The sequence below is a fragment of the Pomacea canaliculata genome, linkage group LG4, assembly GCF_003073045.1.
Source record: "Pomacea canaliculata isolate SZHN2017 linkage group LG4, ASM307304v1, whole genome shotgun sequence".
NCBI lineage: Eukaryota > Metazoa > Mollusca > Gastropoda > Architaenioglossa > Ampullariidae > Pomacea > Pomacea canaliculata.
In genome coordinates this window covers 33,365,977-33,382,374 of record NC_037593.1, presented here as the reverse complement: position 1 = coordinate 33,382,374, position 16,398 = coordinate 33,365,977, and the positions used below count along the sequence as shown (strand labels likewise).

The window sequence follows — 16,398 nt, the reverse complement described above, 5'->3', positions numbered from 1 at the left end:
AGAGTACTTCCGGTTCCATTGAGTCGAAAAGTGGGAATAAAGCGCAAAGTTTCTTTGTCTATTTAGCGTGTTTTGTGGACAAAAATGCCGTGATATATTGATTTCATAAAGCTCCGATCAGTATTAACCGTTTTTCATGTTATCTTCAATTCGGCGGAGCGGTGGGAAACGCTTACATCGTAAAAATGCCTTTGGTGTCGATGAAAAAGACATCAGGGAACTCCAAGTTGTTTTCAGTACGAGTGTCAACAATGGATGCAGAGCTTGAATTTGATGTTGAGGTAAGGGGGAGGAAAAGTAACGAAGTAAAAAAAAAGAGGCTGAAATTTTATATATCTGTTGTTTGCTCTTTTTTAAAATTAGTATCCTTTTTTTATCTCTCTATTTGACTCATCATCGTCACCCTCACCTTGATTGTGAATAAGTTGTAGTTTTCCCTTTTTTGTCTCATAGATAATGAAAGATGATAAAAAGATTCAGTCATAGTAGTAGAAGAGTTTTATTTAAGCACTACCATTGTTACTCTTCTTTCCTTCTGTGCAGATGAAGATAACAGGGAAGGAGTTGTATGACTTGGTGTGCCGCACAATAGGGTTGCGAGAAACATGGTATTTTGGCTTGCAGTATGTTGACTCTAAAGGCTACACGGCATGGCTAAAGTTTGACAAGAAGGTAATTAAAAGTTTCACAGTTGATCATCTTTCTGCTCCAGCCTTTTTGCACCAAGAGGCAGCATGAGCTTGGTGTATTCACCACTTGGTGTGGGAAGTGAATGACACAGACCTCCGTGCTCATGTTTCCTGCCCTCCACCACTAGCCGAAAGGAAATGGCCTCACTGCCTTTTAGGCAATCTTGGAAAAGATAAAGGCTGAGGGAGTAAATCATGATACTAATATGGCATTAATGGGCACAGATTTTCTACAATAAAAGGACAGGCCAGAGCCCAGTCCCCACATGTTCACAACCCTCTTATTGCCAGTCCCCACATGTTCACAACCATGCTGACCTATCAGCTATGGTTCTCTTTAAGAGGAAGATGGGCGCCACTTAGTGGGATTGGCAGAGGTCAGATGGCCAGAGTTTGGGTAGACAGCAATTGATGAGGGCCATAAGCTGTTACTATAGGGAGGGATGCATGATGTTGGGGATGTGATTGGAGCCATTATCAGCCATGCATGCTTATCCGGTAGGCTGACCTTAATTCAGTTCATATCTCAGCAAGACATTACAATGTCACCATTGTCCAAGTATATACTCCGACTTCTATGCATGAAGACAACAAAGTGGAGGAGTTTTACCAACAGTTAGGCAATGTTATAAAGGCAATGGCGAATAAAGACATCTTTATTGCATTTGGAACACTAAGGTTGGCTGAGACACCCACCAGCAATGGGCAAGAATGGTGGGTAAAGTTGGCCTTGGCACAACCAGTGTCTGGAGCTTGACCTGCAAGACCTCCTCACTATCACCCAAGACAGGCATGAGTGGCGGGCCTTGTCAGTTATCCATATCCAGGGCTTCTTCTAAGGCTAAATTCTTTGGGGTCCCAAGGACCCCTTCTTCAGATTTTTAAGGGGTCCCTGTTCTTTGCCCAAATTTGAAGGGGACCCCATTGACGAAAATTGAAGGGGTCCTCCAAACTTTTAATGCGTACTGTATGCAATTTTTTGCGTAAGCAGAAGCCCTGATATCCTATCCATATGCTTCCTTCAATGACCAGTATCATTCAGTGGTCAAATGACAAGGATCCTTGTCCCTAGGAAACAATTACTTATTTTAAAATATTTAAAACTTATTTATTATTACTTCTGTTGTGTCTTGAAAGGTGGACATAAAAGTTTTATATCATTTTCACAAAGGATATTGTTGAGGTTTTTGTATTTTTATCCATGATGGAGAGATAGACATTACAGATCAGTTTTTTCCCCTGACCTGGCCATTAGTCATTTACTCGTTTCCTGGCTGATACCATTTATGATGGTCTACTAGTACTGGTCATCACTGGTAACATATGGATAGCGCAGTCCTTCACTAGGTTCACAACATAGGCCTGTCCTGAATAGTGGTGAGTAGGTCCTGCATGGAAAGAGACCACGCCTTCGTGTTTGCAAGTCTTTTCCTTCTCTGTCCACATCAGCATCAACATCCCTCCAATGCCAGCTATAAAAAGGATTGTTTTATTTATATTTGATGCAGACTGACTGCTTACAATTCACCAGTTTGTACTGAATTCCATCAATAAGTGAATTGGTCAATATTTATGGATATATAAGTATCTGATTATGGTGAAGCCTTCCTTCAAAATGTAGCAGTCCGGTGGCGTAACGGTTAACACCTGTCACCAATACAGTGAAGGTTGGCTGCCCTGAGTTCATTTCTCGTCTCGGGCATGCTGTTCTTTCTCTGCACGTGGCATCTGTTTAAAAGGCTGGCTGCCTTGCCGTAATATAGCCTCAGTTGCTTGCACGGCGTAAAACACCAATTCCTCCCTCCTCCTTCAAAATGTAGACTTGCAAACAGTCATTAGAAGTAACTGACTACACAAGCCCCCCCCCCTTTTTTTGCATTATTGTCACCATCAACTACGAGTTATTGTTGTCGCTCACTTTAGGTTATTATCCCCATTGACTGAAGGTCTTGGTTACAGGTTTTGGACCAGGATGTACCCAAAGAGAAGCCACTTCCTCTGGTTTTCCTGGCAAAGTTCTACCCTGAGGATGTAGCTGAGGAGCTGGTGCAAGAGATCACACAGCATCTGTTTTTTCTGCAAGTGAAGCAGTCCATTCTCCACATGGATATATACTGTCCGCCTGAGGCCTCCGTGCTGCTTGCAGCATATGCTGTGCAGGCCAGGGTAGGTGGCATAGTTCTACAGTAAATCACATTAACAGTCAGAAACACATTTAATCCAGGACTTTAGTTGACAAGGAAGAACATTTGACACCATTTATGTGTTCTCAGTATGGGGACTATGATGACGCAACATACTCTCCTGGGATGTTGGCCAGTGAAGATCTGCTGCCACAGCGAGTAATCGACCAGTATCAGATGACACCAGAAATGTGGGAAGAACGCATCAAGGTCTGGTACTCCGAGCGCCGTGGTATGACAAGGTCAGCAGATTTGGTATTTTTAAAAAAGTTGTTTTAACAGGTAAATGATACTTTGGATTCATTTATTTGATGCTAAAAAATAAACTTTCAGAAACATTGCCAAATTTCTCTGACAGATGGGCTTTTCTTATGTTAATCTTTTTCGTTGTTAGCCCATGGACGTGTGTAGGTGGACTGCTGTCTGTCTGCCAAGACCAACGCTTAGCCTCTTGCAAAGTGATCCGCTGTTAGTCTTGGTGACCTTAAACAAAGAATGTGAATAAAACGGAAGCTTTGTAGTCTCATGCCTTGTTTTAGTAGTTAACTGGAAAAAAAAATCGTCTGCCAGCAGTCCAGTAATTCAAGTTCATGGTTAGTCTTACCAGAGGGCATGACCTTAGGCAATAATATGCTACATTTGCTCATTGAATTTTTTTTTTTAATGACAGTTATTACGGAAGACATACATAATTATCTTCTACTAATTCCCAGCACAAATCAAATTATAATTATGTACAAAAATGTTCAAAAATTACCCCTGTTCATATCCACATAAAATGTAGTATGTTATGTATTAACTAATCCCTTTATTACCATTTTCTTGCACCACAGGCCTTTTGCTATATCTTCTGTTCATCAAGCATCAGTTTCTTTAGACTGCTCTCACTAAGAATACAACATTGTCACATAGACATTCAAGTTCACAACAGTATCACAGTAACCCCAATCAGTGCAGACTTAACGATAAAAGGAAAAAAAATCATTTCAATCAAGCTTACATGTCGCATTGTGAATGATTGCTTCTCATCGCAGTCAGTTGAGAGAAAATCTGGTGGATTTGTCACTTAAGGTGACTTTCCAGTTTTTCCTCATCTGCTGAAACAGCCCAGGTTTAGCTCTTCCTCCCTCCCTTGGAGAAGCTAATTCTGCACCTCTGGTTGTCTCTGCTGTCTGCGGTCATTGCCAGATCTACACCTGTGGTTGTCTCCTCTGTCTAAGACCTTTGTGTGTGTCTATATATATATTTATATTTTTATATATTTATATGCTTGGGTGTTGGAGATTTATTTTGGCCAGATTGTTCTTTGTATTGAAAGTGATTCAGTGAGAGTAGTGATCCTCTGTACTGTTACTCATTAGAGATGAGGCTGAAATGGAGTACCTCAAGATTGCCCAAGACTTGGAGATGTATGGTGTCAACTACTTTCAAATCAAAGTAAGTCTGACTTTCTTCACCACAGTGTCAGTAACTTCTCTAGTTAAAAAATGAATCACAAATAAACACAGGTAGTTGTCATGTTAGAATTTTTCTAAATATTTAAATTATTTTTGTTGCATGTAATTATAGCGATGAAGGTAAATTTTGCACTGTTTGAATACACAAAGCTTGCCTTGACTATTACTGGCAGGGATTTTCAGATTGATTCACAGAGCTTCTCTTGTTCTGTTGTTTACATCATAAATTCTCTATTGCCTTGCAGTTTTAACTCACTGTTAAATCTTTATTCTATAAGGGAAGCATTTTAATACAAGAATTCAAAATGATGTCTTAATAAACAAAAGTGCTTGCTTATTTAGTTCAGAAGTGAGAGATTGCTTTGATTGTTTTAAAAAAGTTTAAAAAAATTTAATAAAGATATGGATTTGAAATTGGCATGAACAAAATGAATGTATTATGGCGTAACAGGCTGGTTGGAAAGAAAATTTGTTGAATTTTTAAAACTAGTTTAACTTAACAGTAGTTGTTTGGTGTAACAAAAGCTGTGCAACTTGTCTGGTCTTTTGAATTTTTCTCTTAGATTATAATTCAATATGTCTTTCAACATTCTTAGAACTGTCTTCTGACAGTTGAATGTCTTTGATTACAGAATAAAAAAAATACAGACCTGTGGCTGGGAGTGGATTCTAGAGGCATCAATGTATATGAACGGGACAATCGATTAACACCTAAAGTAGCTTTTCCATGGAGCGAGATCAAAAATATTTCATTCAAGGACAAAAGAGTAAGACGTGTTGCTGTCTTTTTCCTTCTGTTACATTATGGTACACATATTGCCTTCATCTATGTGATAATTCATAAATATTTTCTGGAAAGATGTTCTTCTATTTTATAATGGTCTGTATATTTCTATTTCTTCGTAGTTTTGTAAATTTTTATGACTTGGGAACAGTTTGTTTTAGCTCATAAAGGCTCATTAAAAAAGCATTTTAGTGTGTGGCTTTATTAAATGATTCTTCTCAGTTTTGACATTTGGCACTGCACTGTCATTTGTTAGAGGTATAATTACCTATAATTTGACACCACATTGCCATTTTTAGAGGTATAATTACCTGGTAATTTGTCACGACAGAGTCATTTGTTAAAGGTATAATTACTTTGTAATTTCTACAACACTTATGCCAGTTTCTTTTTCAGTTTGTGATTAAAATGGTGGACAAAAAGGCAGCAGATTTCATCTTCTATGCTCCAAAGTTGAGAATCAATAAACTGGCAAGTTGATTTTCTTTCATTTTAAATTGTGTTTTTTAGAACATTCTTGTTCAAAGTTATAGATAAAGACATTTCAGTTAAACTGACAAGAGGTCATTGTCATTTGTGCTGTTAGGCATGGTAGTAGTTCTCGAACACCAGTTTTTTTCTTATCATAATGTCAAAATGGCAGCAAACATGAATACATGTATATTGGCATATTTTATTTACATTTATGTGTTTTTTCATCACCTATATTAAATGTTGTGAAATCAGACAGCTGCTCTCTGGGTCACCTTTGGTTTGTCCATGGCAGTGACCTACAGTGATGTGGTAGAAATTAATGAAGTGGTTGAATATGTTTAAAGGGCATAAACATGATATTTGCTTAAAAGACAAACTTATACGTTATGGAAGATTCTGTGAATAATTAAAATGATTCAAACCCAGGGAGGTAAAAAGCACACATTTTGCAGGCCACTCTAGGGGTCAGGCTTATTGCTAATTGCTTCCATCGGGCCTGACAAATACCCACACCTCACTCCTCCAGGCCAAACCATTCTTTTCTACTGAATGATGAAAGTTCGCTCTTAATTTTGTTAGCTCCATTAGATTTGCATCGTTGATAACAAGAATTCTGGCATGCCTTAACAAGGCATGTTTGTCATCTTTGTAGAAGAGAGTAAATAAGTGCCATGCAAAGGAAATAAACAATGAAATATTTTGGCTTAATTTATACCCATCCTTGTAGATCCTTGAATTGTGTGTTGGAAACCATGAACTCTTCATGAGGCGGAGGAAGCCAGATTCAATGGAAATTCAACAGATGAAGACTCAGGCCCGTGAGGAAAAGGCACGCAAGCAGGTAAACTAATGCATTTATCAGTGATGCTCAACCTTTTTCGGCCTGGGGGCCATATACATTTCCGACATGCTTGTCACGGTCCGCTTCACTGCAAAAATACAACACAAAAAAAAAAAAATAGAGCAGATACCATTTTTATAAGAAACAAGTTGTACTTACCATTAATTATGTAGTAATTAGTGGGATATTTGAAGTTGTTTTCCCGAAACCAACTTCTGAATGTCCGGCTGCATCGTAGAGACACAAAGTATGAGCACTGAATCGAAATGTTCGTCTATCGAAAAAAAGATTGAGAGATGCCCCTACGCATGGATAAATACTTCTTTCCTTTTTTCCGTATTTTTTTTTTTTTTTATTACTAACATGCCGATTTCCTGCACTGAGGGTAGAAGTTTCGCGGGCCGGATGGGACCGCGTCGCGGGCCGGATATGTCCCGCGGGCCGTAGGTTGGGCATCCCTGCATTTATCATTTGACCAACCACTGATCATGCTGTTCTTGCCAAGAAGACTAATTAAGCTAATTTGGACAAATTAAAGTAAAATGCTTAGAGGAAGTAGATATCCAAGTGGTGAAAATACTATTGTCAGAGCTGGGCGTGCTCATAGCAGCCACTTTAATACTTGTGTGATGTGTTGTACTTCTTAAAGTTAACCCAGCTGTTGAATGAATATTTGACTCTTTAGAGGACTGAGAAAGTAAAGGCTGCCAGGGAGAAGAGATGGATATTACCCTCACCAAAAACTGGCCCAAAGATAAACAGGGCTTTACATAACCATCATTACCTTTTACCTTTTTTAAAAGGAAGCTACTGCTGGTATTTACTTTGTTTGGATCAAAAAGGTAAGTTTTTGTTGGGGTTATTTTGTAGCTGTTTTCCATTATTGTGTGTTTAGTAAGTCAGCTCTTTCATATGTTTAGCTTGACAGAACACGGTTGGCACGGGAGAAGCAGCTGAGGGAAGAGGCTGTACGAGAGAAAGAGGAAATGGAAAGGCGGATGCTCCAGCTGCAGGATGATGTTCGCATGGCCCAGGAAGCACTGGTGAGTTACTAATGTTAGTTTTGTCATTATCATCAGTGGTGTCACCACCACCATCACTTTGCACAAGTTTTTTGTCAGAATAAAGAGGGTTAACTTTACATCAATAACTAGTTCATAGATCTAAGTATCTTTAATGTTTTATTTCTTTATTCACTTTTTCAAATATTATTGTTCTTCTAGTTTTAGTATATGAACTATTTAAAGTAATTCCAATTGGGCAATGTTCTAAAGGCCATTTTTAAATTCTTGAGAAAAAGGAGTTTAATATGCCTTCCACCAAAAAACATGTAAATAAGCATCTTATTTTAGTTTGCATAAAAATTGTAGATTGAGTTTTAAAATGAATTTACCACCATGTAGATGAGGTCAGAGGAGACAGCTGAGCTTTTGGCAGAGAAAGTAAAGATTTTGGATGAAGAAGCCATGTTGCTGACACAGAAGGCTGCAGAGGCAGAAGCTGAAGCCCAAAGAATCAAGATTTCAGCCATCAAGGTATTTAGTCAGGCTGCTGCAGTCTTATAAGGGGATAAGGGGCAGTCAAATTACAAAGAGCACATGAAATGCCGTCTACCTAAAACAAGTAAAAGAAAATAGATGTGCAAAAAACTGCATAAAAAATATATTTGATTTGAGAACAGTGAAATGTCCTGTAAAAGATTAAATGTATTCTGTGCAATTCCAATTGTCCACAACACTAGTTAAGTGCCAAGCACTGTTTAGAGTGCCATCTGCAGGTGCACTTGTAAAAAAAATTTTCTCCGACGTCTTTTGCACTTATATACATACATTCATGTACCTGCATAGAATTTTATAACTTTTCTTGATGAGTTATGGCAAAGACATACAGTGCTGAGACTATAAAGATTATAAAATGTTTTATTCTAGTCTGAGGAAAAAAGACATGCAGTGCTGAGACTATAAAGATTATAAAATTGTTTATTGTAGTCTGAGGAAGAAAGAATAATTATGGAGCACAGAGCTCGAGAAGCTGAACTTATTGCTTCAAAACTTGTTGAAGACTCAGAGAGAAGGTATGTAATTTTCTAGTTCCTCTTTACCAAAAAATAGCAGAGACAGCCATGAGGAATCCAGTTGTTGCTGTCATTTGCCTCTTTTGGGTTAAACTTGGGAGCCAGCTCTCAAAATGAAGGTGCCAGTCATTTGCAGATGGCCCTATGCTCCACTTGGGGGAGGGGGGATTAGGAACAAGAAGAAGAAGTCTTTTGCAGAGTGTCCATAGGACTCTACTACTTGGTGTCAAGGGGCATCAGGAATGACCAGATTACCCTCTATTCCTTGAGAAGCCTACATTGCTGTAGGATATGCTCCATAGTTTGCTCTGCACATTGGGGATGACACCAAATGTAGCAAAATCATCACCTGGTCTCATCTGAATAAATGATGGTAGCTGGGGAGAGGGGAATCTGTGCAAAACTTTGATGATCTACATCTGTTAGGCTGACCCCTTCATCCTGCCTGTCTTGAGCACCAGGTTTTCCCATTCTGCTCATCGCTTTGAATACCACAGTGGGGGGGGGGGGGGGGAATTGGTGTTTTACGCCGTGTCAGCAACTGAGGCTATATTACGGCAAGGCAGCCAGCCCTGTAAACAGATGTCACGTGCAGAGAAAGATCAGCGTGCCCGAGACGAGAAATGAACTCAGGGCAGCCAACCTTTACTGTATTGGTGACAGGCGCTAACAGCGCTAACCGTTGCGCCACCGGACCGCTGAATACCACAGTGTGAGGGTATCCATTCCAATACCATTTTAAGGCAGTAAATATTTTTCAATACTACTGCCAGCTTAGATAGCCAGTTACTGTTGACAGCTTGCAGCACAGACAGGACACTGGACATTGTTCACTGAGCAGAACAGAACTTCTACTTCAACTCTGTAGTTGGTGTAGTGAGAGCCTGTTGGTATGGCTACTGTCTGCCTGTGTCTGTCAGGGTACCGGATGTATACCTCAGCTCCTCCATTTCAGATGGTGTCTATCACTGACCCATCTGTGTAAGCCTTTATCTCTCCATGCTTTTTGAGGGCACTTCATGGTAAGTGCCATGGTTTTCTTGCTTTTATCACTGTTTGTCCTTGGCTGCAAAATGGGAATTATGGTACAAATGGCAAGATAGTTCTGTTGCTTCCCAGGAAGGAGGATCATTAGAGGGGACCTGGTTCTTTATGTCTGCAGGCAATGGTTTTTAGTGTAGTCTCTGCTGTGCCTGTTTTTTTTTTTTCCATGAAGCTTTGTCTTTTGATCATGGCTGAAGATAGTTGCTTTTGTGTGGCACTCATTAGATGGCCCGTGTTGTACTAGTGCCCTCCATTCTTTTCTCTTTGCTAAGAGGGGGAGTTGCTATTATCTGCTCCATCTTTTCTATTGGTGTTATTCTCATGTCTCCAGTGATTATTCTCGGTGCTTGATTCTGGATTTTGTCCAGGATTTATTGGTGTGTCTTGGCTGGGGGATGCAGTTAAAAACTACATTTGTGTTGGCATTTAATAAACAAGAGCTAGAATTAGAAATACACATTCCCGCAAGGAATGAAAATGATTCCTTCATAGAATATAGGTTAGAGGTAATGGAATAAAAGCAACACTTCTGTGAAAAGCCACATGTTTAAAATGTAAAAGATACTTTTTAAGCAAGCTTGTATCAAAGGCGTTTCTAAAGATTAGATAGTGTGTACTTGATGGGTGGACAAAGGAATTGGCCTTTACAGATTAGGACCAACATGAGAAAATAAATAGTAAATACTAGCGAAAGAAGGATTTCAATTTTAAAGGTTATATGGTAATTTTTTATAACATACCAGTGTGGTTATATGCCATTTGGGATTTTGTTTCTTATAATGAGTACTGTATTAACTTACTGCATGCAGTCTTTGCTACTTCTTCCAGAGCCATGGAAGCAGAACATTTGAAAGATGAGTTGCTAAAGGCACGAGTGGCAGAAAGAATCGCCAAATCCAAGCTGCTAGAGCTTTCACGCACTGGCACCAGCACTGGCAGTGGCACCAGCTCCATCACTAGCACCAGCACCAGCACCCCAGTCTATCACTCAGTACGTTTGGCAATGATACTCTTCTAGCCTTTCCTGTAGGCAGCGGTCAGCACAGGATTGAGAAATTTGCAAAGAAAGTGACCTCCCTTGTTTTCAGAAAATTCTGTAGAAGAATGCAATGAAACTTTTGATACAAAGAGCACTTAAAAATATTTTAGTTATGCATAAGTGCAACCTGTATTTGATTTCAGATTTTTAGCCCAATTCACGTGCTTGCTTCTGACCTGTCTGCTGGATTCCAGAGAAATGTAGACATACATAGTGACCCAGTAAACATGGAAATGTCAGAGGTGAGTTGTGACCTCATCAGTGGCGACATGGAGCAGCTGACACTGGATCTGGAGAAGGAAAGGTGTGTAAGCAGTTTACAGTTTAGTTTAAGACTCTGCCTGCCCACCTGTAGTTTTTTAGATGTGTTTAATGAAAGGGGGGTGGGTGTCTATTTTAGCAAAATCCACTTAAGAAACTTGCTTGATTTTTAAGTATGTTGGGAACTGTTGTTTGCTGCTAGACTTACCTTCTAGTTACAGTAAAGGTGGGTTTATGGGGCTCACCGCGGATGTCTCGTGCGACATACAACTATAAGGAGTCAGCTGTTGAGTAGGTGCCTGACTCTAAAGGGATGGGAAGTACAAGGCAGTACCCTCACATACACTGGCCTTGAGACCAGTTCAGTCTCTAACACCTCAGTCCCTAACAACCAGAATGTTAAGCAACTGTCTCTACCTTTCCTATACCTCATCATGGTTTATTTTCATCTAATGTACATTTAGATAATGTCATAACTTGTTGCCATGATATAATTAGATCTGTCTTCATAGATTTGTTTATGAGCTGGGGCGAGAGTAGCATTAAGAAAAAAAAATTAAAGGGTTTAAAATACTAATTTTACTGAGAATGCTTTTTTATTTTGTTCATCAGAATTGAATACATAGAGAAGAGCCGGCGTCTGCAAGAGCGGCTCAAGGAGCTCAAGAGCGAGATGGAAGACCTGAAGGTGGAGGCAGAAGTGTCTGACCTTGACCGCTTGCATGATGAGAATCTTCAGCGAGGAGAGAACAAATATTCTACCCTACAGAAGGTTTGTCAAGCAGTTCTTACTATATGCTGATGAAAGCTTTGGTCAGCTATGCTGCCTTTCTGCAGCAGATATTCACTCTGCTGTCTTGTTTTTCTGTCTTTTACCTCCCTATCTTTAATATTTGCTAGGGACAAAAGGTTGTCTATTCTGGAACCAGGGAAGTATAAGTCTTCATGAAACGGCCAAGAAAATCCATAGTTCAAGAGGCAGAATAAACTTGTCACATGACATGCAGTCAATGTCCTGTATACACTCGTATCCAATATCTAAACGTAGCAGAAAATGTTGTGACAAAGCACAAGGCTCATAGATAAGAAAATGTGAAGAGTGATCCAAAAGAAAAGGTTATAATTGCAAAGAAAACAATTTCTGGAAGCAAAAAAATGCCAGACAAGATGGTGAGCAATAGGCTGCGGAGACTGTTAGTGGAAGAGATGATCTACAGGTGGAAACGACTTTGCATTTTCAGAACAATCAAAAACAAAGGTATTTGGTGCTACAAAAAGGCACAAGGCAACAGGAGACATCAAAGTTTGTGTGAAAAATGAACAAACAGATAAAGTAGTCCTCTCAAGCCAGTTTGGCGAAAGGACCTCACTGTCGTTATAATAGGCTGCGTAGTTGGGTCACATGCTAGGAGGCAAGTACAATGAGACATAATAAACATGAGTAACATACTTTTTTCCCTTGTGAAATGAAGTGGAATGCCTGAATGTAAGATCATTAAATTTGATAATGAATTAACTCTTTATAATGTTTGACTCATGTTTTTTAATTTGGAATTTTGTTTCAGATGTTTAAATAAACACACTTCAGTTGCTTATGGACACTGTATATATATTTTTTTTAAAGTTACATATACATTTCCATCATACTCTACCTTGATGAGATTTGTGACATTTATGTGAGAGGTGGGAATGTGCATATGCTGTGGTTCATTGTAATGGACTGAATGTGGGCCCTAGTGCGCAATGGATAATTTTGCTAGCATACACTCATGTAGCATTCGCCTACACACACCTAATTACAACACATTTAATAAAGATCTCAATAAAGATACTTCAGTACTGATTAAAGAGTATAATTAAACAAAAGAGTACAGATATATAAAAGAATAGTTTACAAGTATTGACATAATCTTAAAACATATCTCTGGTGTTTTGTCTTGTTAGTGTTCTCACAATACTAGTTAAAGTTCACATTTCACTGTTTCAGTGTTCATCAATACTCCCAAGTGACCCACACTGGCATACTTCCAGTTCACTATCAGTTCTCTAAGCATTGACTATAAGTTCTCCAAGTCCCACGAACACTTTAACGTCTTCTATATGACAGACTTTCTGTCGGCCACTCACTAGCCAGCCGCCCAGAAAAGTCAAGTTTGTTTCTCTGTACCTGACTTGGTTTGTTTCTTCCTTCCGGTCACCTTGGACATGTGAAAAGGGCCTAAAGACATTACTAAAGGGGCGTTGGTCACCTCGTGCGATACCCTGCAATTAACTGGACTATTTATCTCCCCCGGCCGTCCATGTTAGATGTTTCACCTCCGTCTTCTGGACACTGGTGCTGAATAGGGCAGCGAGCCGGTTGCCGTATGAGCCATGGCCGATGTGGCGCCAGTTTGACCAGTTCGCGGTTGGTTTTCCCTACCCTGATTGCTTTAATCAAAACTTTACCCCAACATTAATAAAAATAGGAAATAAGTAAAAAATACATTTTCTACATTCATGCTTTAATTGCTTCTTGTTTGTTTTGTATCTTATTGAATACATTTGTTTCAGATAAGTGCAAGTTCTTCCAAAGCGAGAGTGGCTTTTTTTGAGGAATTGTGATACTTTGAGAATTTCAGAAACTGTTGAGTTTACATCGCTATCCCAGAGTTCTCTTGCTCATCCCTGGCAGGAAGAAGTTCAGAACTGCAATTTTAGTACAGATTCCTGTATTTTGACAAGAGTGTTTAAGAGGATTGCATAATTTGCATCTGCATATTAAAGACTTTGTGGTTCCATACATTAGTTTTGAAAAGGACCTGTTGGCTCCATGGTTAATATAGCAACATACAAACTGCAACCGGAATGACATTCAAAGTACTCAGGTATTTGCCATGGAAGGACCATATGCATAGCATAAACGAGAAAATGTGCTAATGAAAGCATGCCTGTCAAACATGTTTGCCTCTAAAGATATATTAAACTGCATGTGACTCAGTATGAAACACTATTTTGGTGATGTACAAATTTTGACCAGTCATTAAAAGTGGTGCTACAAGTCTTGTTTTCCCCACTTCACTGCAACCATTCATAAAGAGAAAATAGGAAAGGAATACTGAACAATGATGGCATGCCAATATTTTGCGTGGTGCTGACATTTTATGTATCCGGTCTGTTGGGTAGATGAGAGTGATCACACTTCATCTCAATAACGGTGCTGTATCTGATGCTGGTAAATTGCAACAGTTTGCATGTTGTACATTGTCACTAGACATGCTCCACGAAGACTGTAATAATTTTTAATTTACTTTCAGCTGCTCACTCAGGGTTTTAATATCTGGTGCCCAGGAGCAGCAGTGACAATAGATTGGTTACCTTTGGCATTGGTGGCAGGTTGCCAAATGTAAAGCTACCATGGCAAATGAGTAATAATTTTTCTCTATTTTTATATGCCTCATAAACTGAAAAAAAAATTCCAAAGGAGAATAACTGCAGGCAGCTAAGTTTTAGACCCAGCTTTAGTGGAGATAAAAAAGTAATTGTTTATAACTAGAGCTGGTTTTAACAGCAGTCTGAACACATGCATCATTGTGCAGCTTGATTCAGTCCAAGGTGAATGAATGAAAGCTGACTGTAAAAGTGGAAAGATTATTTTTAAATTATCATTATTTATGCATGAAGCTGTCATCTAGAATGCTCAGTTTCCCCACCCTTTCTCCCCAAGATCATGAAGATATAAATTAGCTAAACAGGTTTCAAGTTCATGAGCCAGCAGGGTAGTTAACAACAATAAAAATAATAACTGAATGTCCTCATGAGAAGGCAAGTTCAGTGCTTGTGACAGTTTGGAAGATCTATTCTTGGGAAATGGGTATGTTTGACATCTGTGATGGAGTAGACTGCACTGGCTCTGTCACTCTGGCACCTGAAGCATAAGGTTATATCAGAATCCTTGCTTAATATCCGATCAAAGCAATGTACTTTTCTATTGTTCACAGAAGTGACAGAAAGCAAATGCTGGATGTTTGCATGAAGACCATGGATGTGTTCAATATGATTTTATAAACAGATGATAAAGGTCAGTCTTGAAGTATTGCACAGCTGTTAAAAGCAAGTTGTGCGCATTCTGGTGAGAGAAGCTTGACATTTTTTTCAGGAAATGTGCCAGACACCAATTTGGACAAAATGCAGCTTTCCAGTAAACTCTTGCTCGAATTAGAGTGTGTTTAACAGCATGATTTTTAATGTATTTAATGTGCATAACTAATATTATTTATTTTATATTATTTATTCATAAGCTTGTCATTTTTTTTTTAAACTTGACTATTGAGGAATACGACTTGTTAAATGGCTTTCTACAACCTGCAAGACGTAAAATGTAAATGCTTGCCTTCTACCAAAACAGTCATCTCCTAATTTCTATGTTGTTTAAAACAAAAGGAAAACAATTACATAGAGTTACATAAGGCATGCTTTAGCTGTGCTTATTAAGCATTCTTGTACAGACAGCAACTTGAGCATTTTGTGGGTTTTTTTGTGATGCTGCTTTGATGTCAGATATTATCTTAGTGTTCTTTCATTTTGGCTGTCAACTTTTGTTGTAAGCTGCAAAACCATAGGCTCTTTCATGTTTTTATGCAATTTTGAAATGTTCCTAAGTGCCAAATCTCTTCAGTTCACACAGATCTAGGGGTAGAAAAATGTGTGTGTTGTCAGATGTTTGTTGTGCTGTAGACATGAATACTGCCTGTGATGGACTGAGTGGTAGGAAGTGTTAAAAGTAATAAATCAAATTTTAAGTTTTTCGGTGAATTTTCAGCAAATACCTTGAAACAAAAACATGAAGTACATGGTGGTAAGAAAGTTGAATCTGTGTCTGCTTGGGATTTTTACTATAGTATCAGTTACATTCATACTGTAATTTGTGTGAAAGATGGCACGTGTCTGTATATATATTCCCAGGGTTGTGCACATTATCGTAATAAACATTATAATGGTTATAATTCGAATAAAAATGGTAGAAGTCAAGGAGTTACCCTTCACAATACAACTGCCAATTTTCCCTTTGAAAGATTATTTCAGCGCAGTTTGTGTTAAGCTATGTAATCTGGGTGTGTAGCTAAGAAAGGAAACTATTTGTGTGTGCATTCCTATGCTTTAATGCATTGTCTTTTGGGTCAGACATGAATGTGCAAGGATGTCTGCTGCCAAGATATTTTTTTTTCTCTGAAATAGGATAAATTTGAAATGCTAGGGTACAGAGACCCATAGTAGCTGAAATAGTTTAAATCTTGGTCTGTTGTACATTGGACTCCATGTCTTCAACATGGGATCTGATCTTGGCTAGACTATGATCATTATGTCAAATATATGGCGAAACCTTTATTGTGCTTTGAGTTTTATGTGAATGTCTATGTTGGCTAGAGACATGGCTGATCACTACAAGAGTTCTACAGAGGTAAGACACTATTAGCCAGAAACTTTACATACAGTTAAGAGAAACTGATATTTGTAATGAATCTTGATTACTGATCTTTATACAAATCCATAAAAGAGGATATCTTTACTGT

The 16,398-nt window shown here is 38.7% G+C and overlaps 1 protein-coding gene across 1 annotated transcript; it reads left to right on the top strand.

Annotated features, from left to right (window-relative positions):
- The first annotated feature begins 13 nt into the window (after window positions 1–13).
- LOC112563280 (merlin-like) lies at window positions 14–16,213 on the top strand. Its single transcript, XM_025237125.1, has 15 exons — window positions 14–281; window positions 544–672; window positions 2,649–2,855; window positions 2,963–3,114; window positions 4,234–4,309; window positions 4,962–5,096; window positions 5,510–5,584; window positions 6,315–6,428; window positions 7,349–7,471; window positions 7,832–7,963; window positions 8,417–8,502; window positions 10,375–10,537; window positions 10,729–10,889; window positions 11,459–11,618; window positions 13,400–16,213. The coding sequence occupies exons 1-15, from the start codon at window positions 186–188 to the stop codon at window positions 13,448–13,450; spliced, it is 1,860 nt and encodes a 619-aa protein (XP_025092910.1). The 5' UTR covers window positions 14–185; the 3' UTR covers window positions 13,451–16,213.
- Window positions 16,214–16,398: the final 185 nt, after the last annotated feature.

Coding starts and splice junctions, on each gene's coding strand:
- LOC112563280 (XM_025237125.1), top strand. CDS start 186: ATGCCTTTGGTGTCGATGAAAAAGACATCAGGGAACTCCAAGTTGTTT. Junction 5,585..6,314: donor AGTTGAGAATCAATAAACTG/GCAAGTTGATTT, acceptor CCATCCTTGTAG/ATCCTTGAATTGTGTGTTGG. Junction 7,964..8,416: donor TCAAGATTTCAGCCATCAAG/GTATTTAGTCAG, acceptor TGTTTATTGTAG/TCTGAGGAAGAAAGAATAAT.